Source organism: Gallus gallus, chromosome 24, assembly GCF_016699485.2.
Source record: "Gallus gallus isolate bGalGal1 chromosome 24, bGalGal1.mat.broiler.GRCg7b, whole genome shotgun sequence".
Taxonomy (NCBI): Eukaryota; Metazoa; Chordata; class Aves; order Galliformes; family Phasianidae; genus Gallus; species Gallus gallus.
In genome coordinates, this window is record NC_052555.1 from 5,129,313 (window position 1) to 5,154,934 (window position 25,622).

General features: G+C 51.6%; 2 protein-coding genes across 18 annotated transcripts; both read right to left on the reverse strand.

The window, feature by feature from the left end:
• Positions 1-726: 726 nt before the first annotated feature.
• Positions 727-18,311, reverse strand: LOC770165 (BUD13 homolog). The gene is made up of 13 exons (XM_040652073.2): positions 18,279-18,311; positions 17,687-17,773; positions 15,817-16,061; positions 15,596-15,686; positions 15,137-15,212; positions 14,949-15,006; positions 14,624-14,675; positions 14,381-14,486; positions 13,865-14,003; positions 13,460-13,644; positions 13,001-13,082; positions 5,603-12,653; positions 727-3,171 (listed from the first exon to the last, which is right to left on the reverse strand). The coding sequence occupies exons 1-12, from the start codon at positions 18,309-18,311 to the stop codon at positions 12,548-12,550; spliced, it is 1,260 nt and encodes a 419-aa protein (XP_040508007.2). The 3' UTR covers positions 727-3,171; positions 5,603-12,547.
• BUD13 (BUD13 homolog) lies at positions 18,059-25,580 on the reverse strand. Of its 17 annotated transcripts, none has more exons than NM_001396279.1 (13): positions 25,416-25,549; positions 25,196-25,286; positions 24,728-24,812; positions 24,545-24,602; positions 23,309-23,537; positions 23,056-23,185; positions 22,594-22,702; positions 22,408-22,501; positions 21,986-22,091; positions 21,263-21,401; positions 20,857-21,041; positions 20,398-20,479; positions 18,059-20,051 (listed from the first exon to the last, which is right to left on the reverse strand). In NM_001396279.1, the coding sequence occupies exons 1-13, from the start codon at positions 25,532-25,534 to the stop codon at positions 19,958-19,960; spliced, it is 1,521 nt and encodes a 506-aa protein (NP_001383208.1). In that variant the 5' UTR covers positions 25,535-25,549; the 3' UTR covers positions 18,059-19,957. The 17 variants fall into 17 exon arrangements, 16 of the variants coding, with proteins under 16 accessions (NP_001383208.1, NP_001034408.3, NP_001383209.1 ...); NM_001039319.4 differs by having other exon boundaries at positions 23,309-23,888; XR_006932077.1 differs by having other exon boundaries at positions 19,051-19,555; positions 19,689-20,051; positions 23,056-23,906; positions 24,722-24,812; positions 25,416-25,580.
• Between the last annotated feature and the right edge of the window lie 42 nt (positions 25,581-25,622).

Genomic DNA, 25,622 nt, shown 5'->3' on the forward strand with positions numbered 1-25,622 from the left:
GCACCCGGCCCCACACACTGCCAGAAGGTGCCCCCGTGGGGCTGATGTGCTGCAGGACTGCACCCACGCGTGGGGTCGGGCATCCCTTAGCAGAGCAATGCGTACGGCTCAGATCCGGTGGTGGGGATGGAGGGCTGCGGTGGGGAGGGGGTGGTCAGCCCCATGGGGGGTGTGCCAGGCGTGTCCGGCATTGTGCCATATGGCGTCAAAAGCGTTATGCTCATTGCTGATTTCCTGCCTTTGCTTTCGGCTCAGCTGCGTGGTGCTCCTTTTCCACCAGTGATAGCAGCGATCCCAGCCCTCGCGGCTGTTTAAACAGAAGTCTGATAGCGGCCACAGCTTTGGCACCTCTGTTCTGGTCCATCAGACCGATATCAGCCTTAACCCATCTGCTTTTCTCCCCCTCCGCCCCGAGGCTGCCCCCTCCCAGCAGCTGCAGAACCTCTGGATGCTCCACTGTCCTCATCTTCCCCCGCCCACCCCCTCTCTCTGCCCAGGAATCAATGAAATCCCCTAAAAGCTCATAACTCGGAGGTAATTATAAGAAGCATCAATTACCCAGCAATGTGGATTTCATGAATTCAATTAATTTGCATAGTGATCGATTCAGGCGGGTCCTCTCCGGGTCCCTGGAGAAAGTTAGGACATTGTTCTGCACGCTATTGATTTTACAATGTAAAACCAAAGCTCTCTCTCCTCTTATTCAGAGCTGCTCATTCAGCCATATTAACTTTCAGATCATTTATTTTTGTATGTCTTTCAACTCTGTTTGTTGCTATCACACAAATGCAGAGTATTACATTGTAGAGAATAATTGAATCAATACAGTCATGGTACTCTGGGTCTCCCAGACTCTCAGGAACACGAGCTGGCAGGAGCCCACACGGAGCCTGAGAGGGCTTTTTTTTAACCTTTCCAGTTATTAAAACGCTCGTCTGGCTACATATTAACTTTCTGCACTGTGTGTTTGTTATTGTTTCGCCTGCATTGGAGTGGGAGATGCACAAGCTTTGATGAATACGTGGAGAGGCTCCGGCGCTGTCTCCGAGCATCACTGGATCCTCTGCTGAGATGCTGCTGCTGTGCGGAGGAGCCACGTGCCTGAGGGATGCCTGAGGCTATGGGGCTGAGGGCTGCTGCCCTGCTGTCCTGCCATCCCTCTGTCCCACCGCCCTTCTGCCCTGCTGTCCTACTGTTCTGCCATCTCGCTGTCCTGCCATCCTGCTATCCCACTGCCCTGCTGTCCTACTGCCCTGCCATCCCACTGTCCCACTGCCGTGCTGTCCTGCTGTCCTACCATCCTGCTGTCCTACCACCCCTCTGTCCACTCACTGCCCTGCTGTCCTACTGTCCTGCCATCCTGCTGTCCCATTGCTCTGCTGTCCTACTGTCCTGCCATCCTGCTGTACCCCTGTCCCGCTGTCCTGCCACCCCACTGCCCTTCTGTCCTGCTGTCCTTCTGTTCTGCCACCCCACTGTCTTGCCATCCCACTGCCCTACTGTCCTGCCATCCTGCCGTCCCACTGCTCTGCTGTCCCACTGTCCTTCTGTCCTACTGCCCTGCCACCCCAGAGGGATGCCCGAGGTTGTGGGGCTGAGGAGGGCTTCTATCCCACTGCCCCACTGTCCTTCTGCCCTGCCATCGCACTGTCCTGCCATCCAGCCATCCCACTGTCCCACTGCCCGACTATTCTTCTGTCCTGCCATCCTACTGTCCTGCTGTCACACGGTCCTACTATCCCACTGCCCTGCTGTCCCAGCACCAAGCAGCTGTGGGGACGTTCAGCAGCCCCAGCACAGCACTGTGCCCCCCAGCACAGTCAGCCCTCCTTCCCCTCTCCATTCTTCTCATCTGCAAGCGGCCACACGCAAATAAGGGAGTCAGAGAGAGGGGGTGGGGGGGGAAACCTTCGAGTGAAAAGCCACCGAATAGAAAAGGAATCCTCCTTCAGATTCAAATGGCTCTGAAAAGAGCGACAGTTTTTAATTTTGGTTCCCCTCCCATTGGGATATTAGACAGCTAAATAGCAGCGTGCCTGTTTCCTTCAGATAACCGGTTCCCAATGAGCACCCTAATTGTCCCCGGACCCTCTCTGCCACCGCACAGAGCAGGTCATTTACTGCACAGAGCACGCAGCTAAATACAAATCCATTTTCCAAGGGAAAATTCCATTCTTATCTGAGTTCTGCAAGAGGGTTGCGAGCGGCCTGTGTTAATTGAAGCTTTGATGTTTGGTGGAGGAGGGCCTCTAATCAGCCGCACAAAGGGGCCGACGCACCGCCGTGCACTGAGTGCGCAGGGCTCGCCTTGCAGGGAGGACGTAGGGAGGAAGAAATGAGGATAAATGGTGCCCTGGAGTGAGGGGCAGGGAGCACAGGTGCCTGAGCATCACTGACGGGGCTGGGGAGGGCCGGGGGCCACGGCCAACTGCGCCCATGGGCAGCACATGCCGGGGCTCTGATGGGTAAGGCGCCTTGGCAGTGCTTTGGCATGTCTTCTGCAATATCCTCCAGCAAATCAAGCATCCCCTTCTTGGGATGTTTTCAATCTGCTTTATGTTGATTTTAATTAAAGAATTTGAAACTGAACAAACAGTTCGTAGCAGGTGGCCATACAAGTGTGAAATAAGCAAACTGTTTTATCTGCCACCAGCTCCACCAGTAAATTCCTTCAAATTAATCCCAGCCTCCGAAAGGCTGTTGATTCCGACTGAAACGCTGAGCAATTTGGACTCTGCCATTCTCTAAATATTTGCCTTCATTACGGCGCCGGGAGCAGGTGTGTCTGGCAGCCCGTGCTATTGCACGAGTGGGTCCGCCTGCCACTTCCCATTCGCCCAAACCCCTCTCCTTCGAGCGGGATTTGCTGCTGAAAAACCCACCTGGCAGATGTGTGCATGGCTGCAGAGGGCCGCTCGGAAGGCAGGGATGTGGGGCAGAGGTTCTGCTGGGCGCGGGAGGCGTCCTGGGGCTGGGAGGGCTGGCAGTGAGCTGGGTGTGAGCACCACGAGGCTGCTGCAGAGCACGGCGTGGAGGTAACCTTGACTGCACAAAGGCAGCGTTGGTCCTTCATTGAGGTAACGGGCGCTGCATATTGATGGACCCGCAGGGAAGGGAGAAGTGAAGCACAGAGGCCCAGGAGCTTTGTATTTTTTCCTCGCAAGGAGATGGCTGGGAAAGGAGAAAGAAGGGAAAAGGAACATGAATGCACGCTCCTCTTCATCTTGCACTCCTGCCCTCTGTCAGAGATCTTAGCGGTAGCTTTAAGGGCTCAAGTTGTGCTGTCAGGAAGTACCACTTTGGGCAGGGCTTTGGGGGCTGCCCGGTGCCCATGGCTGAGCCAACGCCACGCAGTGAGCACCTGGCTGCCCAGTGCCAAGAGCTGGGCTGGAAAGGAGGGCAGCAATCAGCTCCCGCCCCAATCCTCCCAGGAGAGACGGTTGTCCGCCAGCTCCTTTCATCCCATTAATGTTCAGAGCGTGTTCAACATCAGATCCATCCTGTTTGCCCTCCCTAATGACCCAGATCTGGGAAATTAGAGCGGTGCTCATGGTCAGCATCCACTCACGGGAGCCGGTGTTTGCCTGTGCTAGCCAAGCTAGCAAGATAATTACAAGATGTTCTGCTTTCCTGGGAGTACGGGAGGTTTTTCTTGCCTTCCCCTCAATAAATATGGATGCACAGCTGCTGTTAAAAAGAATCAACACAAATAAAAAGGGGCAGGCTCCAAACCCCACGTGTTTCCCTTTAGTTGTGCGGTCCCAGTGCTGCCTCTGCCCTGAATTCAGTCAGGTAGGAGGGGCTGCTGGCTGTGTTTTCCCCCAGATATTGTGCTCAGGTGGCAGCAAAAGCAAAACAATGCTAACAAATGCATTAGGATGATATGGTACTCAGTGTAACAAAGCAACAATCCCCTTTTAGTTCCTAAAGAGGGACTGCAGGGAGGAAGGAGACAAACTTTTTAGTGGGGTCTGCGTGACAGGACAAGGGAAAATGGCTTCAGACTGCAAGAGGGGAGATTGAGCCTGGAGATAAGGAAGAAGGTTTGGCACTGAGGGCGGTGAGGCAGTGGCACAGGTTGCCCAGAGAGGCGGTGGTGCCCCGTCCCTGCAGACAGCCAAGGTCAGGCTGGACGGGGCTCTGAGCACTGCTGGAGCTGTGGCTGTCCCTGTGCACTGCAGGGAGTGGCACCAGGCGGCCTTTGGGGGTCCCTTCCAACCCAAACCATCCTATGATTCTATTATCCCCCTCCATCATCATCTCAAAATGCAGAATGAGACCTGCTCCGAGGTCCCCTGCACCCCCCACACCTGCAGACCTCACACCTTTGGACAGACGTGCTCGGATCACACAGGGCTGGTAGCTCTCCTGTAGGAGCCACTGGAGATTCCTATCCCAACAGTTCCTCCTGGCCTTTAAAAACTAGGATGTGCTCTACTCTATATATTAATCTCCTAATCACTAAATTAATTTCCATCTCAGTTACAGCACATTCGGAGTCTATTAGTAAATCATGTCAGAGCTGCTTAGCAACTTTTGTTAGAAGATTCCTGTTAGATCATGTTTCAAACCATCGCAGATGGAACAGCTATTATCTTAATAAGTTAAACATTAAAGCCACTGCAGCAGGGCTGGGGAGCGGTGGGGACTTTCTGCCTTCCAGATGTGCCCATCCTGGCAGGGATGCTGCTGGTGCTCACCAGCTCCTGCCCAGCATGCTGGGTGCAGGAAGCTGCTCCTCTCCTGGGGACAATGAGACCCCAGCACAGCATCCCTCATTTGAGCAATGCGAGCAAATAGCAAGAGCTTAGAGACAGCCAAGGTCAGGCTGGACGGGGCTCTGAGCACTGCTGGAGCTGTGGCTGTCCCTGTGCACTGCAGGGAGTGGCACCAGGCGGCCTGTAAGCGTTCCTTCCAACTCAAAGCACTCTGTGATCGTAAGGGCTCATCCTGCTCAGAGCACACACACGCTTTCAGACCCTGCTGAGGGATACAGGAGCTTTCAGGACCTGCCGCACTCCTCCTGTCTCATCCCACAAGCGACGCGCAGGGTGAGTTATAGCATGGCGAGATGCACACATATCCTGATAAGGAAGAATAATAACTTGTCAAAGATATATATGATATGTGTTTTCTTCCCAGACAGAATATATATTGGGCTAATTCATCAACTCGCCTGGCACTGGCCAGAAAAGAGAAGAATCCTAACAAAAAGAAGCCAATAAGGAGAAGCCCCTTTGAATCAGCGCCTCCTCCCCTTCCCAGCTCCAGGAGGAACGCTCGGTGGGCTTTGGGGAGGGATAGAGATGGAGGAGGACGAAGTGGGGGATGCTCACGCAGAGCAGCTCGCTGCAGCGGGCAGAGGCTTTAGCACCAAGCCACCGTGTTTATCCTAAGGGCCCTTCGGAGATAACAGTGGCTTTGCTGCACCAAGCCCTAAATCCACCTCAAATGTTAGCGCAGAGCAAAGCGGCGCTCCCTGGACGCAGCCAGTGGCTGTCGGCCCACCCCACAGCCTGTATCCCCGCCTCGTGCAGCCCGGCTGGGCTGTTCCTTCCACAAACATATGCAGAAATATACAGATTTCTCCATCAGCAATTACCTGCTCCCACACCGGACACCTGCTAATTATTTCCAGCCCGCCAGATGGTGCAGCCATCAAGCACCGCCACAGACGTCCGGCCAGAAAACAGGCAGATTTCCCTCCTAGGAGCCAAGGGATTAGAAATAAAGCTCCTCGCCAATTAATTAGTAATTACTTTGTTTGAAAATGAAACATTCTGGCAAACAGAAGTCACAGCAGTTTCGAGAGGGGATGGGGCAGCAGTGTCCCCAGCATGCAACCAGCCCCTAACTGCAATGGGGAGAGAGATGTGCATGGCGGAAAGAAGGAAACAACAACTGGAGCAGCAGAGAACATATAAGTAGGGGATGGCCCTGGCACGCTGCTCCCCAACCGAGCAGTCAGTGTGAACACGTAGAACTGGTCCCAGTGGGAAAGCAGTGCCCCTCCTGTGTGCCACCTCCTGAGAGACAGCGGTTGGGGTTGGCAAATCCCTTCCTGCTACAGGGAATACAGAAAGCCGCAGAACGGATTTACAGAATGATTTGTCAACTGACAAGCAAAAATATATTACCAATTTAGGGCTGTGATTTGCCTGCAACTTTTTAATCCTTGAGTTGTTGTTGAGTAGATTAAAGTGTCTGCTTTGATCCAGGCTTTTAGGCGGAAACATAAATATCGCCGCCGCTTACGCTCCCTGCACCCAGCCAGCAACTCTGCAGTGCTGAGGTGTGACACACCACCCCCCCCCGTGCACACAGGGAGGCTTTGCCCACCTCCTGCTTTCAGCAGTTGTGCACACCATGGGTCCATCACTTGCAGGTAACCCCCAGTGCACGCACAGTGCTCATCCTGCAGGGTTATTGCACTGAGAGCACATCCTCTGTGCACCCCTGCCTGCCCCTCACCTGTGCTCAGAGGATGCTGTGCTCCGGTTTCCATTTAGAGGCTGTTCTCTGCAGCTCTGCCCTTTTGCTTGGCAGACTCCCAGCAAGGCCAGGCCCTACTTTTAGTTCTATGAGCCCCCAGGTGCAGATGAGCCGTGGGATAAAGGTCCTGGGGAGCACCAAAGTAACACAAAGCTCAATAAGACCGGGGGAAGGCAGCTCGCAGCAGCACGCCATCCGCTCTCAGACAATGCCCCCAGAAATGTCACGGCAGCAGGGTGAGAATTACCCTGACATTTCAGTTAGTGGAAATTTGTATGGACTCGCCAATGTTTTAATTACGGCGTAAAAGCCGCCAGCCACGGCGGGTCACTTCGCTTTGCAGCACATCTCAGCGTGGGACACGTGGGGCCATGGCCCAGCAGTGCCCGTGCCTCCCCCCGTCACACTCCATATGACAAAGCACCACCTGCAACAACAAGACATCAACGTTCAGCGTGATGTTATCATGGAGAAATCCAAAGCATAACTCAATTTCCAGCAACAGAAACCAACAGATCTCTGTTCGCTCCCCTCCCAGCCTTTCCCCTCCTTCCAACCTCAGTTCAATACCACCCTATGCGGCAACATCACCCAACCACCCCACACTTTCGCTCCTGTCTCATATTTGCATTATAAGGCATGGAAGGAAATCTGTCGCTTCTACATGTAAACTTATCCAGCTGCCTTCCAGCAGCTGGATTCCTGGCAGTGCTCACATGGCACTACAGCTGTCAGACTCCCAGGTACTAAAGCAAAACACCTCTGCTGAGCCCACACTGGGCCATATGCGGCTATACAGCGCCATATGGGGCTGGGAGAGGGCACCACCCCCTGCCCAGAGTGGGAGCACAGCCTGCAGCCAACCAGAGCTGAACTGAGGGCTGCCATTAAAATGTCACTGAGAAAATTATTAAGTTAAGGTAAACCACTTCTGCGCGTCAAAAGCAAAGGCAATCAGTCCCAGGCTTGTCCCCCTAGGAAATTATGTGGAGTAATTAATCAAAAAGCTAATGAGAAATGTGTTTTCTTTCCTAGCCTAACACCACATCATATTCTTATTAGCCAAGGTTATTACAATAGTAATCATGCATGCTCTGAGTTCAAATTGGGTTTTTTTGCTCCACTGCCACCAATTTAGAAAGCCATTAATGGAGAAGATAAACCCTGATACGCAGAGCAGCCCTCTGTGTTGATTCACCTGTTGTGTGATCACCATCATGCCCGACCTCTGCCCATCAACACACGTTTCGTGATACCCTACTGGGGCTGAGTCCACGCATCGCCCCGCGTGCTCCAACCTGGAGCCCTTCCTTTGCCCACCAACGCCATCACTCCATCCCAGGATGCCTCCAGGCAGGCCAGGCACGATGTGAGAGGAGCAGATTTTGCTGCTGCATGCAAAGAAATGGAAAAACTCCACGCAGAGAGGCTGGGAGTGCTCCATCAGGGTGTATCTCCGAGCCGCTGGGTGCTGCACGCTCGAGCAAATCTGGCCTATTTATTGAGATGCCTTTAAGTGGGATCTCAGTGATTCTGTAAATCTGGCTGTAAGTGGGTAATTTGCTCAGCATTATGGGTTCCCCCTGCACCCGCCCCAGAGAACAGCCATCTGCCAATCTTCCCAGGCCAAAACGCACCGTCAGCAGCCCGGCAGAGGGAAAACAGCTCCACTTCATATTCAGCATTAAATAATTCAGCCCCCCTACAGAGGGAGCGGGGAGAAGAATGAGACTGACAAAAAACATAAAGATTTCCTATGCCACGTTAAAAATGCATTGACCTGATTAGCTCTCAGCACAGCCCTCCAGCACGATGCCTTTGCACGCATCTTATACAGCACCTTCCCTTCTCCTTTTGCATTTAGGTGGAGGGAGAGGTCTTGCTGCAAATGGGCATCCCTTTGTGCGAGAGCCGCCCCCCCACCTTCCTTTTGCAGCTCAGCTGCCACCTCGGTTGGATTTGGAGAATTAAAGAAGTCTGGTTGGGTTTTGCCAAGCTGAAAGCCCTCCCGATGCCCTGGGCGTGCTGCCCCCTAAGCCAGCTCCAGCTCCGATTAATGAGAACCGACGCAGCAGAGGAAAGCCTTCAGAAGCTCAAAAGCAGGGCCTGCAGCCAGCCTGGAGGGCATGGAGCTCTCCATGCTCCCTTTGATTGCACAACAAGACGTGGGTTACGCTACCCGTGCACCCAGCCCAGGCGGTCACCCCTCTCTGCTCAGAGCCCTTAAAGAAGAAATCTGTGAGCTGGTAATTGCAGGCAGGCTCAAACACGGCGACTTTATTATGGCCATAAAGCACTCCCCAATTACGACCTGTAAGGCTGGGCGCTGGTGGTGGCAGTGGGACACGGGGACATCGCAGGGAAACTGAGGCACAGGAGGAGCCCACAGAGCAACTGAACTCAGAGCCCCACGCCAACCGCCAGATAACACAGCTTAAATGTGTTTATTTCCATCCAGGCTGCTTTTTAATTTGATTATTTATCTCCCGTTTAGCCTCTGACAGATCAAAGGCTCGGCAGAGGGGAAGCGGAGCCGGGCTGCGCATGAAAATGAGCCTTGATACATAATTAATTAACATAAAACAGTTTCATTAGGAGATGGCGTTACACGGCTGTTTGTCTTAAAAATTTAAGCTGTGTAAAGAGGAGGGAAAACCCATCGCCCCCCCCGGCAGAGCACTGCCAGCTCACCCCATGCCCGCATCCCAAACCTGGGACACCACGGCCCATCCCTCTCCCTCCAGCACGTGCAGCGTCACCTCCCGTTGATTATTAATCTGTTCTTAATTCTATTAAGAGACGGCCAGGAGAAAAGAGTATCAATCCTAGATTAACAAGGTTATTAGCGCTTCATTATGCGAGGTGTCTTTGTAATTGAAAAGGGAGAAAAGGAAGCGCCATAAATATCCGCAGCCTCTCTGCTCCTCGGGGTTTGCGGGTGGCTCCTTCTATTCACGAGGATATGGAACCATAAATATTAAATATCCCCTGAAAAAAAATAAAAGCATTACAAGGAAGAGAGAGGATGCCCTCTGGATATTCCAGCGCCGAATGTTCTTGCATTTACAAATATTCATTAACTGGGATCTGCAAAGTTATTTCCACCAAGACTCGGAGAACGAAGCAAGAGAGGGGTTATTTAAAAAAAACAAAAAAACAACAGAGTCTAGAGTAAATATTAGTAATTTTTATCTCTGTGTGTCCCTAATTATTCCACAATTAGGAAAAGTGCACACGTGCATATGCAATCACTAACCTGGCAGCCTTATTGGTTCTGTGCTCCTGGCATCGCTGCCAGCTGGGATGGGCTCCCGGTCCCAGGGCACAGCGTGCTGCTGGAGCTCAGGGGGTCCCATGGAGGGCCCATAGGGGGTCCCACACCAGCCCTATACTCAGCCCTATCTTTCAGCCCCATCTCTTGGCTGTCCCAGCAGCTCAGGGTGACTTACACAGCCTTCACCAAGCGCCTGCCGCTCAGGGCCGCTGCCATTTAGAGCAAAATTAAAATGACAAATCCGGGGCTCTTTTTAATTAAAAAAATAATAGGAGATCGCAGCAGGAAACGGTTACAATAACGTGTCACCTGCCAGAACCCACTTCAGCAGAGCTATTTAAGAAAAAAAAGGGGAAAAAAAAAAAAAGAGTCAGAGGAAGGCGCATTTCCCTCCATCCATCCACGCTGAGCACTGCGGGGCTCAGGGAAACAGCGCTCATTGGGAACCAGGCAGGAAATCACAGCATTTCACAGAGACCACTTCCATCTGTCGCCTGGTGTGAAACACGGACAGACACACATCTCACCACCCTCCACAAAGCTGCCCTGCTCAGCCAGCACAGCGCAGTGGTCCTCCTGCACCCCACACCATGGCCAGGGGTCGCGGGGGGGCAGGTGATGTCACCCACCAGGAATTAAGCTCTTAATCTTGACTAAACACATTACTGATGAGCTCATCAACAAAAATCTAATTATTATGTGTGAGGCCAAGCTTAATTGCTTGTCCTTGACATGAATAATGCACCACGTAAGCCTATTAGCCAGTGTAAGCCTATTATTATTATTATCGTGCTCGCTGTCAAAAGTATAAAAGCAAAACAGTCGAACAGGGGGAAAAAAATAATGTTATGCAATTAGCAGCAAAATGCCAGACAAATAAGCTCATTAATTCTTGGAGGGAGCAAACTCTCCTAGTAATTAGCAACTGCCCATTTGGGGGCTGGTCAGGGGTGAAGCCTGCTGCTGGGGCAGCTCGGAGCCCAGGACCTTGGGATGGGAGAGAGCAGGAGCTGGGTGGCACGAGGGCAAGCAGGGTGCACGTGGGGACAGCACAGCACTGCCATCCCCAGCAGCAGCTGTAGGTCCCCCTTCTCCCTGCCCAGACACCCTAAAAGCCACAGTTGTTGGGATGGAGCTGAATGCAAAGCTCAGTCTGCATCCCAGCATCTCTCTGCCATCACCTGGAACCGCACACCGGGCGCAGCGACCCTCAACCCGCCCCAAACGCTGCTCGGTTCCTCCGCATCATTTGCTAATTAAATCCCACTAATGAGAAAATCAGGATGCAGGAGCTGGCAGAGCAACGCTGCCTCCTGCGCACGCACTCCTCGCGGACTTATCACTCGTCACAGGATGTTTACAATAATTTTTAATTTGTGCAATTATTAATCATTTTTTCTATCTGCCTCATTTGCATAATAATTACTCTGCTTGGTGTTTGCCATGACTATGAATGACAGTGTTTTAAATTAAATTAAGATTTTAATATTCTTTTTTTTTTTTTTTTGGTTAAAGCTAATCAAAGTTGCTGTTAAGATGCCAAGAATGGGACTGCTGCCCTTCCAAAAACAATAATCAAGAGATCCACTTCCCAGCGCCGCTCACTTCGTCTCCATCACCCCTCTCATCCCAGAGGATCCCGGAGCATTTTCCTATTTCTCTGCTGCCAGAACCACTCACACACAGCCACGTCAGACAGAGCTGTGCCAAAGCAGGACACAGACCAAGGGCAATGGGACAAGCCATCCTCCCCCCTCCCTGACCAACACACGTGCATGCACAGGGTCAGCACGGGAAGGAAGGCACACACAGGGACCAACCTGTGTGCTCAAACCTCAGGTAGGGCTCCAGGATATGCAGCACACCCCAAACACCCCTGCACCCCTAGCACGTGTGAGATGCAGCACCCAGCAGTGCTGAGCACGGCTGCACCCACGCCTTGGGCATCCAGCCTGGGCAGGGGCATCCCTCTGTGCCACAGGCACGGCCAAACCCAGTGTGCCAGCACCCTCTGCCGGCTGCCATGGCCTGGTAGGGGGAGGCAGCACTCATCCTCACCGCCCTCCTGCTCCCTCCTGAGATGTGGGAGCCCTCAAGCAAGGTGCAGGCAGCTTTCCTCCTCTCGCTGCCCAAGTCAGATGTGCGTTGGATATCTTGCACACGAAGCCAGCATGCCACAAGCCAGATCCTGCACTTGACACAAGAGATACCAGACCCAGCTCTGTACCTGCAAAGGGTATAATGCTGGCTTTGGAAGCGCTCGAGTGAGAAGTACAGGGCAGAAGTATTCACACCCCTCTACTTGTCAGATCTTACTGAACCCTCAGAGCCACATAACACTGTCCTCCTCCACTCTTCTGGTGCTGACGGGACACTGCAAAGCAGCTCTGGGCTGCAGGCGTTCCAACCCAGCCAAACTCACAGCCTGTTTGCAGACACACCTGATCCATCAGCAGACAGAGAGAGGCTGCTCCCCTGTTCCTCCTGAAGCTGCAGAGCCATTTCAAAGCCCTTATGTTATTATCCACAACAGCCATCACAGTATTTCCAATTTGCATCTGGGCAACAATACAAAAGGCTTCATTTTTGTGTGTAAATTGCATCAGCTAAACTCTCCTGTACTCCACTGCTTTGCACAGACATGTCTTAGCAAGAAAGTACCTGGTAATAAAATTTTAATACACGTATTATAAATTCAGTACTGTAATGAACTTTGCTATAAGGTCCCCGTGGTAGTAATAAACATCTGTACCTACATCTAAAATTTTAAAACTGTAGCCTTTAAAATAAGTTGCGAAAGTCTTCAATGCTCCACTTGTATGCAAACTCCTGAGCTGCCTTCTTGTTGGCCATCCTGGCAAAGAACTGCTGCTCAAATCCATTGGACCTACAAAGGGAGACCAACAAGACCATGGGCTACTGTGCACATTTGCTAGAGCCACAAAGCTTTTACATGACATCACAAGTTTTCCAATACTTTCTATCACCACCTCCAGCAGAGTTTCCACCCTGATCTATGGCTAACAGCAGGCAGTGTCCCCCGTGAGTCACAACAAATCAGATTAGAACCTGGCTCCCTTCTCACCCAGACAAGCACATCTCTACCACCCATTCCTAACTGTTACCAGTGCTAAGGCTCAATGTGATAAACCTCACTCACTGTAAACTCTCTGAAGCAAAAGCTCATTTGGCTTTACTATCATTCAGTGATATCACTGTATCAGGAAGACCCACCTGTCCACACCATCCCAGCGATGCCCAGGCCATATATTAAATCTGTTGAGAGGAGGGGCTGGTCCACTGTACCTCGGCTTTTCTAGAGACACAAACAGCAAGACAACCATTGGTTACTTCAGTGCAGTCTTGGGATCACATTAGCACCACCCTGGAAGGGAGACACAGACCCAAAGCACCGGCTGCCTAACAGCCAAAGAGCTCACAACGGAAACCCCCAACAATACCCTTAAAAAAACCCAAGCGTGTTGCTTACTACACTCTAAGCTACCAGATAACAGTAACAGAAACTGGTAACAGGTCAATTACAGAAGATGTTGCTGTGGGGGGCACGAAACCCTGAAGGAGCCCTTCAGGACTCAGCTGCCACAGCAACCTCACACTGTTCACTGAACAGCAGCTGCACTCCGATGCTCCTTGGGCCTTAAAACCTACACCAGCACAGCTCCATATCCATACCTTTCTTTTCCTTGCTCTCTTTGGCTTTCCTTTTTTTGATGAACTCAGCCATTGGGTCTCCTTCTCTCTCTTGTTCTCTCAGCATCCGATCCAGATCCTCATCATCGATATAACGGGCCAGAGGTTTTTGCATCTCTTTTATGGCATCTTCCACATTCTGCTGCTGTTGCCTCCCCTGTGCTAGCCTGAAAACAAACACACAAACAAAGCTTCACCTCAAAACTACGCAATCATTTACTGTGACCTGCTCAATTTGCAGTATTGACCACAATCCATTGTGTGCAGCAGTCCTGATAAGCACCCAGCGACAGACAGGACAATTCCACACCTGCGCCCAGGCACAAAACTCATTACCAACCCTCAGTCCCCAACCCCGCAAAGAGCCATGTCACCAAACCACCTTACCCCCTTCCCCATCTGGCATATTGTTCATCTCGTTCAGACTTGGCTTCATCTTTCTGCTGCTGCTCAAGCCGTTCCTGCACAAGGTCCCTCTTGCGGCCTGACTTGTCGTGGAAGATGGTTTCTGTGTGTCGCGATTCCTCTGGGGGTGACAGATGCTCTAAGTCACTCACACTGGAGTATTTCAGATTCTAGATCATTCAATGACTCATGCAACGAGCTCATGGAGTAACAGACTGCTCCTTCAGATCAGGACTCGCGAATGGGGCAGGTGGCGCAAAAGCCTCACAATTGTTTCACTGGCACTCCTTCGAAGTCACCACACACGGAATTTTATACATAGAGACCCAGCGGCCTTACCTATGTGAATTCAGCAGCATGCCCAGCTACCAGCCGACACGGATGCTCTCCATCAACACCCTAACAACCAGCCCTCTAAGACAAGGCCTAATACAGCATTAACAGGCAGCTGAAAGCAGAGAAAAAGCTCATGTTTGTGCAGTGGTTTCAGACCTTTACCTTCCAAGTGCTTGCTACTTCTCTCCTGCTTCCTGAGCTCCTGCTGCTCTCTCCGCAGCACATCAGCTGATACCAAGCCAGCTCTGACCCCAGACATCATTTTGCCCTGCAAATCAAACATGAAACACGATTACTGCTGGCTGAGAGATGTCCAGTGACCCATAGGTATAAGGGGAAGGTTCAGGAGAGACAGCTGTGTTAAAAGCCTCTTTGCTGCCATCTTTGGGAACAGCTTCCACAGACCTCCAGAAACACAGGGGGCTCCAGAAACAAAGAGGCATCGTGGGACACCACACTACGTTACACATCTACAGTCTGTCATCACTCAGATTGCTCTGATATCATCAAACTGTTGCAGGATAACTGCTGGTGGACCTTGCAGAAACCCAAACAACGTGCTAGCTGGAAGCATTTCTCCCCCAGACAGAGTAGATTCAACAGGGGAAAACGTATCCTTGGGAAAGCGACATCTCACACTTTGCTGCAGACCTTGAAACTGCAGAACGAGACAGATGAAAACAGGAAGAAGGATTAATCAATGACAGAGTGTGTAGCTGGAGACCCATACCTTGTGGTAGCTTTGGCAGGTACCGAAATATCCGAGCTTGGTGAGTCTTCATTCTGGTCTGCACAAAAAACAATCAGTAAGCAATCACCATTAGGGTTCTTTATAATTACCTCTACTCCGGAATTTCACTGTTTAGAAATGTAAAAACATTCAGGCAGAAATAACAGCAAGACCCACCCTCACCTCCTAAAAGCATTTACTGTTTGTTCGGAACTTCTCCATGAGCTTCACCTCATCCGGACGCTCATCAATAAACTCCGCCACCTGAAGATAACAGACCAAACAACACACCTTAAACAAAGAAAGAAAAGGGTCTATGCTCCCTAAACCAAAGCATCAGCTATTCCTGCACTACAAACAACGGATCCAAGGGCTTTGCTTGCAGTCTCTCTCCCTTCCCTACCTGAGTTCCCACATTTCTCTCCTCCCTGCCTATATTCCCAGACAGCACCCTGCACATTCTACAGCTGTTCCTCTCCCTCGGCCTCACCACGCCCGGCCCGGCCGTTGTAAGGCTCTAACAGACACCACGCAGGCCCAGCCCCAGCACTCACTGTTTGTAAGCCGACCCAAACATAACCACCCCGGGCACAGAATGCTCCTCCCCTCCCGCCCCACCAACGACCAGGCCGCTCCCGGGCGCTCACCACGGGCATGTCGCCTTCGTCCTCCTCCTCTTCCTTCTCGGGCACAGCGGCGATGCTGCTCCAGCCCACGTCGTCATCCACGATCCGCATCCTGAGGGAGAACACACGGCCACCATCAGCGGAGCGCCCGCCCGAGGCCCGCAGGCCGCGCCGGGATGAGGGGAGGAGATGGAGGCCCAGGGGACGCCGCGACACGCTCGGGCCGTGCCGCCCGCACTCACCCGGCTCTGCCGGAGCCGCTCGGGAGCTTCTTCTTGCGGCGGCGGCGGGGCTGTGCGGCGGGAGGGCCGCTGAGGTAGCGCTGCAGGTTTGAACCACCCCTGCGCTGCCATGGCACCGCGACCGGAAGCGAAGGGCAGCGCAACGGCGTTGAGGGGCACGGCGGTGGGCGGGACTTCCGCCGTTTGTGGCGCGAAGCGATGTGCGGGACCTCAGGGATGGGGGCGGGGAGATGGGCGGGGCTTTGCTAGCCTGAGCTCGGTGCCAGGGAAGGTTATGGGGCAGACTGTCCTGGGGGAGATCACGCGGCATGTGTGGGACAACCGGGGGATCAGGCCTAGCCAACGTGGGTTCACGAAGGGCAGGTCCTGCTTGACCAACCTGATCTCCTTCTATGATCTAGTGACCCGTCTGGTGGATGAGGGAAAGGCTGTTGATGTGGTCTACCTGGACTTCAGCAAAGCCTTTGACACTGTCTCCCACAGTATTCTCCTGCAGAAGCTTTCAGTCTGTGGCTTGGGCAGATACACTCTCGGCTGGGTAAGGAACTGGCTGGAGGGCCGGGCCCAGAGAGTGGTGGTGAATGGAGTTAAATCCAGCTGGCAACCGGTCACGAGTGGTGTTCCCCAGGGGTCGATGCTGGGGCCTGTCCTCTTTAATATCTTTATTGATGACCTGGATGAGGGCATTGAGTGCACTCTCAGTCAGTTTGCAGATGACACCAAGCTGGCTGGAAGAGTCAATCTGCCTCAGGGTAGCGAGACCCTACAGAGGGATCTGGATAGGTTGGATAGCTGGGCTGAAGTCGATAGGCTAGGATTCAACAAGACCAAATGCCGGGTCCTGCACTTTGGCCGCAATAACCCCAGGCAGCGCTACAGGCTTGGGGCAGAGTGGCTGGAAGACTGTGTAGGGGAAGTGGACCTGGGGGTATTGATTGATGCTTGACTGAACATGGGCCAGCAGTGTGCCCAGGTCACCAAGAAGGCCAATGGCAACCTGGCTTGTATCAGAAATAGTGTGGCCAGCAGGAACAGGGAAGTAATTGTCCCCCGGTACTCAGCACTGGTGAGGCCGCACCTCAAGTACTGTGCCCAGTTTTGGGCCCCTCACTGTAAGAAAGACATGGAGGCCCTGGAGCGTGTCCAGAGGAGGGCAACAAAGCTGGTGAGGGGTCTGGAGCACAGACCTTATGAAGAGCGGCTGAAGGAGATGGGATTGTTCAGTCTGGAGAAGAGGAGGCTCAGGGGAGACCTTATTGCTCTCTATAACTACCTGCAGGGAGGTTGTAGTGAGCTGGGGGTCAGCCTCTTCTCTCGTGTGACAGTGATAGGACTAGAGGGAATGGCTTCAAGCTGCACCAGGGAAGATTCAGGCTGGACATTAGGAAATACTACTTCTCTGAAAGGGTGGTCAGGCACTGCAGTGGGCTGCCCAGAGAGGTGGTGGAGTCACCGAGCCTGGAGGTGTTCAAGGAACGTTTGGACGTTGCGTTGAGGGACATGGTTTAGTGAGAACCATTGGTGATGGATGGATGGTTGGACTGGTGATCCTGTAGGTCTTTTCCAACCTTGGTGATTCTATGATTTCTTTCCTTCTATTACCTGCAGAAAGAGAGCACAATGTCGATACTTCAAGGCTTCTTCTCACCCTTCAGTACTTCCAGCACCAACAGATTCATGGCACACTTCACAGTTCTCACAGCTTCCTCACTAACAGCAAAAGCTCAACAAGAGGTGATGGCACAAAGGGCAAATGTGGAACAGCTTGAAGAGGTACAGTGACACTTGCCAAGGAGACAACACACTGCAAAGCAGCAAAAGTGATGGCAAAACCAAGTTACAGTTTATTGAGACTTAGGAGGACACTCACCTCCTGCAATCTGCCAAGGAACTCCTGCAGCTTTTCTGTTTTGCTTGGAGTAGAGCTGTCCCCCAAAGTGAAAGGGTTTCTCTCAACCTGGAAGAGCAGACACAGGCACAGATGCAGCACAGGAGAAAGCCTGTGCCAAAATCCCTGTGCCACAGGCAGACTACATATTAGTACAGAGGGGTCCGAGCTCTGCTGGGTGCTGAGAAGTGCCCTTCAGGCAGAGTGTAAGTGTAAGAGTGTAAGGATTCAAGCTGACAGCATGACCAAGTCTGACCCCTGCCACCAGCAAACCAGTGGGGTTCAGGAGCTGGAGACAAGAATCCATAAGTATAGCTGACGAATTATTGTGAGAAACACACTCAAGATCAACAATTTCTAATCAGGCCGAGATCTCTGTCAAGAGCAGTTTATTCATTACTGCAGTAATAGGTGCACACCCCCTACTGATAAGGGAGAAATTGCACAACTAGTCAGTGAAACCCACTCCATTATATACCCTGGGTCCAACGCAGTTAAAGCCTCTCCTGGCACTCACTGGTTGAGCATCTCAGGCTCACAACCTTCCGACACTGTTGCTGTTATGCTTCCATACAACGTCTGTCACCAACCCATTGTCTTTGGGCATGTTCTGTACTTCTTATGGCAGTAGGAGGACAATGTTTTCACCAATTAGCACTCTCATTCTATCCTGTACCAGACTCTCCCCTACTGTATTAATTACCTTACTGAGTGCCTGTGCCAAGTTTACCTAGCTTGGAACTCCCCAGTCTCAACTTCACTCTGTTCAGCAGCTTTCTTCGTCAAAGGCAACTTATCCTACACTACATACAGAAACACTGGAGATTTCCACTGCAAAAACACAACCTACCTCTGACACGTGGATTTCAGGATTGCTAGAAACAACAGGGAATGAAGAGCAGGGAAGAAAGTCCCAAGGCGTTCCCACTCCAGAGAAAACTTTGTCATTACCCTTCTCACCCACAGCCCTCCTACTGCTTGAAAATGGCTGCAAAGTGCAATGCTGATGACTGCCCCCTGATCACTGCTGAACACAACGCATCTCCATGGAAACTGCTGCCTGCCTTTAATACATGCTCTCTAGCACATCAATGTGAACAACTGTATTTATTTCCAGAAGTGCTTTCTTGCAAGCAGGGATGGAGCGCAGCGCTCTGCTTGGCCTCCAGCTGCAACCCGACAAATCTGATCACAAGAGAGAGGTTATGCTTTGTGCTGAAGCGAGCCCCCAGGCAGCAGTGCTAAGGAAGTGCCAAGCCACCAGCAATGCTGTCCAGAGAGAAACCTGTGGGGACTAATCCATGACCATTAGCTACTCTGAAGAAAATAATGGTCAGGAGAAACAGTTGAAATGGCCTCTGCATGTTTATTTCCACAAGAAATTGACCCCAAGGAGCTGCTGGAGCTTCTGAAGATTTTGCTGTCAAAAATAACATTGCTTGTTGCTCTTTCAGCCTTTTCTAGGAGAGAACCAGAGCAATATACAGCAGGCAGCTCCTTGTCACATACTGACCCACCTGGCACAGCTCTGACAACGGGCACGAGAAGCTCTGCTGCACTAACTTTGCTGCAAGCCAAAGACTCCAAGAACTAGAAGGCTTAAGAGTTACACAACACTGAACAGAATCCCTCTGGGATCACTAGCGAGGACATGGATGATATGGGGCAGATCTGACATGAGCCCAGAGGTAAATCAGCTCACAGTATTGAGTTGTTTCAGAGCAAAAAACGCACTCCGGAAGAACTCAGCCATACCTGAAACTACGACTGTGTGCTGCAATAGGCCAACCCATCAGATGGGGTAACTCTCCATGACTTCGATTCCAGCATACTTCCATCATGAAAAGAAACCTGAGATTTGGGAAATCCGAAGATTTGTAAACTGCCTTCAGAGGACAACACATTTGGCATAGAAAAATTCAACACAGTTTCTACAGTTTATTACAAGAGAAACAAGTGGAACACACGTCAGTGTTTGCAGCACCTCATGAGGGAACACCGGGGAGCAGAAGTATTCCTGTGGGCAGCAGTCACTGCCATTTTTCTCACTGGTCCTTTCTGGCTGGCAGAAAAATCCTCTTCCAGCAGTTCCCCTCTAAACAGAGCCTTGCTTCCATGAAGACAGTCCATCAGGATACTGAATGCCAAGGACAGCACTTGGTCCAGGCAGAGGAGCCATTACTGCAGGCTCTGGCAGTGGTAGCAGGCAGATCTCAAAACAGGCGTGCTGTTTTGCATGGTTATTTCTCCTGTCTACATGTCCTCAATGCTCCACTTGTATGCAAGCTCCTGAACAGCCTTCTTGTTGGCCATCCTGGCAAAGAACTGCTGCTCAAATCCATTGGACCTACAAAGGGAGACCAACAAGACCATGGGCTACTGTGCACATTTGCTAGAGCCACAAAGCTTTTACATGACATCCCAAGTGTTTCAATACTTTCTATCACCACCTCCAGCAGAGTTTCCACCCTGATCTGGGGCTAACAGCAGGAAGTGCCCCACTGAGTCATGACAAATCAGATTAGAACCTGGCTCCCTTCTCACCCAGACAAGCACATCTCTACCACCCATTCCTAACTGTTACCAGTGCTAAGGCTCAATGTGATAAACCTCACTCACTGTAAACTCTCTGAAGCAAAAGCTCATTTGGCTTTACTATCATTCAGTGATATCAGTGTATCAGGAAGACCCACCTGTCCACACCATCCCAGCGATGCCCAGGCCATATATTAAATCTGTTGAGAGGAGGGGCTGGTCCACTGTACCTCGGTTTTTCTAGAGACACAAACAGCAAGACAACCATTGGTTACTTCAGTGCAGTCTTGGAATCACATTAGCACCACCCTGGAAGGGAGACACAGACCCAAAGCACCGGCTGCCTAACAGCCAAAGAGCTCACAACGGAAACCCCCAACAATACCCTTAAAAAAACCCAAGCGTGTTGCTTACTACACTCTAAGCTACCAGATAACAGTAACAGAAACTGGTAACAGGTCAATTACAGAAGATGTCGCTGTGGGGGGCACGAAACCCTGAAGGAGTCCTTCAGGACTCAGCTGCCACAGCAACCTCACACTGTTCACTGAACAGCAGCTGCACTCCGATGCTCCTTGGGCCTTAAAACCTACACCAGCACAGCTCCATATCCATACCTTTCTTTTCCTTGCTCTCTTTGGCTTTCCTTTTTTTGATGAACTCAGCCATTGGGTCTCCTTCTCTCTCTTGTTCTCTCAGCATCCGATCCAGATCCTCATCATCGATATAACGGGCCAGAGGTTTTTGCATCTCTTTTATGGCATCTTCCACATTCTGCTGCTGTTGCCTCCCCTGTGCTAGCCTGAAAACAAACACACAAACAAAGCTTCACCTCAAAACTACGCAATCATTTACTGTGACCTGCTCAATTTGCAGTATTGACCACAATCCATTGTGTGCAGCAGTCCTGATAAGCACCCAGCGACAGACAGGACAATTCCACACCTGCGCCCAGGCACAAAACTCATTACCAACCCTCAGTCCCCAACCCCGCAAAGAGCCATGTCACCAAAACCACCTTACCCCCTTCCCCATCTGGCATATTGTTCATCTCGTTCAGACTTGGCTTCATCTTTCTGCTGCTGCTCAAGCCGTTCCTGCACAAGGTCCCTCTTGCGGCCTGACTTGTCGCGGAAGATGGTTTCTGTGTGTCGCGATTCCTCTGGGGGTGACAGATGCTCTAAGTCACTCACACTGGAGTATTTCAGATTCTAGATCATTCAATGACTCATGCAACGAGCTCATGGAGTAACAGACTGCTCCTTCAGATCAGGACTCGCGGATGGGGCAGGTGGCGCAAAAGCCTCACAATTGTTTCACTGGCACTCCTTCGAAGTCACCACTCATAGAATTTTATTTAAGAGATTCAGCAGCCTTACCTATGTGAATTCAGCAGCATGCCTAGCTACCAGCTGACAGGGATGCTCTCCATCAACACCCTAACAACCAGCCCTCTAAGACAAGGCCTGATACACAGAGGGTGGTGACACACTGCAACAGGTTGCCCGAGGAGGCTGTGGATGCCCCATCCCTGGAGGCATTCAAGGCCAGGCTGGATGTGGCTCTGGGCAGCCTGGTCTGGTAGTTGGCGACCCTGCACATAGCAGGGGGGGCAAAACTGGATGATCATTGCAGTCTTTTTCAACCCAGGCCATCCTACAATTCTATTATTCTATGATACAGCAGTAACAGGCCTCTGAAAGCAGAGAAAAAGCTCATGTTTGTGCAGTGGTTTTAGACCTTTACCTTCCAAGTGCTTGCTACTTCTCTCCTGCTTCCTGAGCTCCTGCTGCTCTCTCCGCAGCACGTCAGCTGATACCAAGCCTGCTCTCACCCCAGACATCATGTTGCCCTGCAAATCAAACATGAATCACAATTACTGCTGGCTGAGAGATGTCCAGTGACCCATAGGTATAAGGGGAAGGTTCAGGAGAGACAGCTGTGTTACAAAGCCACTTTGCTGCCATCTTTGGGAACAGCTTCCACAGACCTCCAGAAACACAGAGGGCTCAGGAAGACCTCATACTTTGTCTTGTTGCAAATTGACAGTGCAGCACAGCTGCATTTACAAGCTGTATTTCTGCTCTACCATCTGTAAGCCATCACGCTTTTAAAGATTTCTATCAAAGGAAGTCATTACAGCTCAGAAGGAAAGACAAAACCCTTACCTTCTTGGGAGATCCCTTATCATCAGGGTAGTGATGACGTGAGAGATCAGGGGGACTCTTTGAACCATGCTGACCCTTTCCAGAAGGCAGAGCCCTTAGTGGAAGAAAGAGATCGGAGCATGAGGACTTGCTCTGAACATGTTTAAGAGGACCGTGTTTATGGCATCACTGTGGAATAGACCTAACCTGTGATTCTTCCCCTGGGGAGAAAGGTCTGCCTCAGAGGCATTTTGGGTACCCCTTCGTGGTGGTGGAGAATCAGAGTCACGACGGAGCTTTTTTACTGGGGAAGCATCTGCAACACAAACATACATTAAGAGGAACCACTAGAGGCCCAAACATGGTGACACATGACATAGCCCACAGAAAAATCAGAACCTGAAATAATGACAAGCTGTAGGGAAAGAACAAGTATGTAACATCAGCCTTTAAATTCTATTCCTTCTGAACACGCGCTGCTTGGAGACAAGGCTTAAACTTTGTTTTGCTTTTGGACAAGATTTTAAGACTTACCCAGATCACATTTAGGTGAACTGTTCTCAAACTAATCAAAAAACAGCATTACAAAAATTAGTTTTACCAACAGAGGTGACGAACTATCTGCCACAACTCCATGCTTTTGGACTATTCATTCTTACACACACTCACCTTTCGTTCTACTCGGCTTTTTATGACCAGGTGACCTAGCCCTCTTTCTCAGAGATGGTGATGAATCTGGGTCAGAATCATATCTCTTCTTCCGCTGGAGGGACAGATCTGGAGTAGTCTGCTGCTCCTGCTGTGACAAGGACTTGTCAGAGGAGCTGTGCCTGCAATTAAGCTGCTCTCCTTGGATCTCCCCCAACAGTGACTTATCTGTCATTTTACAGCCTTTTTTTCCCATTGCTGAACTGATTCTTACAGGAGAGAGATCTGGGGAGTCGTGGCGCTTTTTCCTTGGTGGGGAAGGGTCTGGAGAGTCGTGACGTTGCCTCCTGGGAGGAGACAGGTCTGGAGAGTCGTGGCGTTTCCTCCTGGGAGGAGAGAGGTCTGGAGAGTCGTGGCGTTGCCTCCTGGGAGGAGAGAGGTCCGGGGAGTCGTGGCGTTTCCTCCTGGGAGGAGACAGGTCTGGAGAGTCGTGGCGTTTCCTCCTGGGAGGAGAGAGGTCTGGGGAGTCGTGGCGTTTCCTCCTGGGAGGAGAGAGGTCTGGAGAGTCGTGGCGTTTCCTCCTGGGAGGAGAGAGGTCTGGGGAGTCGTGGCGTTTCCTCCTGGGAGGAGAGAGGTCTGGGGAGTCGTGGCGTTTCCTCCTGGGAGGAGAGAGGTCTGGGGAGTCGTGGCGTTTCCTCCTGGGAGGTGACAGGTCTGGGGAGCCATGCTGTCGTTCCTTGCGAGGTAAGAGGCTGGGGGAGTTATTTCTTTCTTGTCTGGGAGGGGACAAATCTGGCGAGTCGTGCCGCACTCGCCTTGGCGGCGAGTTGTCTGGGGAGTCATGGCGCTGCTGCCTAAAAGAGGAGAAGAAGCTTCAAATAAAAGTTAGCTTATTCATTTTCATTTATTGACTTCAGAGGGGAGACAGAAACCAAAAGGGATCTGGAAAGCTACAAGGAGGGTAACGTACAATGATTATTGCATTATTGAGCCACAGACTTCCCAAAACAACTCCCAGAAGCACTCCAAGACAACTTAGATCACAGAAAAACTCTTAACTGTATCACTTGAAGACTTCATTAATTCCTGTAACACTCAAACTATAAAACCCACTTCCTGCCCTACAATAATCACCTCACAAAACAGAACTACATTACACTGCCTTAGTCTAAACTCTTTCTGATCACAGAATGACCTGTACAACTACCTCAGAAAAGAGGCATCGTGTAACACCACACTACGTTACACATCTACAGTCTGTCATCACTCAGACTGCTCTGATATCATCAAGCTGTTGCAGGATAACTGCTCGTGGACCTTGCAGAAACCCAAGCAACGTGCTAGCTGGAAGCATTTCTCCCCCAGACAGAGTAGATTCAACAGGGGAAAACGTATCCTTGGGAAAGCAACTTCTTACACTTTTCTGCAGACCTTGAAACTGCAGAACGAGACAGATGAAAACAGGAAGAAGGATTAATCAGTGACACAGTGTGTAGCTGGAGACCCATACCTTGTGGTAGCTTTGGCAGGTACCGAAACATCCGAGCTTTGTGAGTCTTCATCCCGGTCTGAACAAAAAACAATCAGTAAGCAATCACCATTAGGGTTCTTTATAATTACCTCTACTCCGGAATTTCACTGTTTAGAACTGTGAAAACATTCAGGCAGAAATAACAGCAAGACCCACCCTCACCTCCTAAAAGCTTCCATTTACTGTTTGTTCGGAACTCCTCCATGAGCTTCACCTCATCCGGACGCTCATCAATAAACTCCGCCACCTGAAGATAACAGACCAAACAACACACCTTAAACAAAGAAAGAAAAGGGTCTATGCTCCCTAAACCAAAGCATCAGCTATTCCTGCACTACAAACAACGGATCCAAGGGCTTTGCTTGCAGTCTCTCTCCCTTCCCTATCTCAGTTCCCACATTTCTCTCCTCCCTGCCTATATTCCCAGACAGCACCCTGCACATTCTACAGCTGTTCCTCTCCCTCGGCCTCACCACGCCCGGCCCGGCCGTTGTAAGGCTCTAACAGACACCACGCAGGCCCAGCCCCAGCTCTCGCTGTTTGTAAGCCGACCCAAACATAACCACCCCGGGCACAGAATGCTCCTCCCCTCCCGCCCCACCAACGACCAGGCCGCTCCCGGGCGCTCACCACGGGCATGTCGCCTTCGTCCTCCTCCTCTTCCTTCTCGGGCACAGCGGCGATGCTGCTCCAGCCCACGTCGTCATCCACGATCCGCATCCTGAGGGCGGACACACGGCCACCATCAGCGGAGCGCCCGCCCGAGGCCCGCAGGCCGCGCCGGGATGAGGGGAGGAGATGGAGGCCCAGGGGACGCCGCGACACGCTCGGCCGTGCCGCCCGCACTCACCCGGCTCTGCCGGAGCCGCTCGGGAGCTTCTTCTTGCGGCGGCGGCGGGGCTGTGCGGCGGGAGGGCCGCTGAGGTAGCGCTGCAGGTACTGCGCTTTGGAGACCCCTTGCGCTGCCATGGCACCGCGACCGGAAGCGAAGGGCAGCGCAACGGCGTTGAGGGGCACGGTGGTGGGCGGGACTTCCGCCTTTTGTGGCGCGCGGAAA

Excerpts from the sequence above, each read along its gene's own strand:
- LOC770165 (XM_040652073.2), bottom strand. The coding sequence starts at position 18,311 with ATGCCCAAAGACAATGGGTTGGTGACAGACGTT. Across the intron at positions 16,062-17,686 it reads TCCTTGGCAGATTGCAGGAG|CAAAGCCCCGCCCATCTCCC; the intron begins GTGAGTGTCCTC and ends AGCTCAGGCTAG. Across the intron at positions 14,004-14,380 it reads AAGTAGCAAGCACTTGGAAG|AGGAATCGCGACACACAGAA; the intron begins GTAAAGGTCTGA and ends TGTCACCCCCAG.
- BUD13 (XM_046903762.1), bottom strand. The coding sequence starts at position 25,534 with ATGGCAGCGCAAGGGGTCTCCAAAGCGCAGTACCTGCAGCGCTACCTC. Across the intron at positions 25,287-25,415 it reads AGCGGCTCCGGCAGAGCCGG|GATGCGGATCGTGGATGACG; the intron begins GTGAGTGCGGGC and ends GTCCGCCCTCAG. Across the intron at positions 23,907-24,544 it reads CCTGCCAAAGCTACCACAAG|CTTCTTCTCCTCTTTTAGGC; the intron begins GTATGGGTCTCC and ends TTTTATTTGAAG.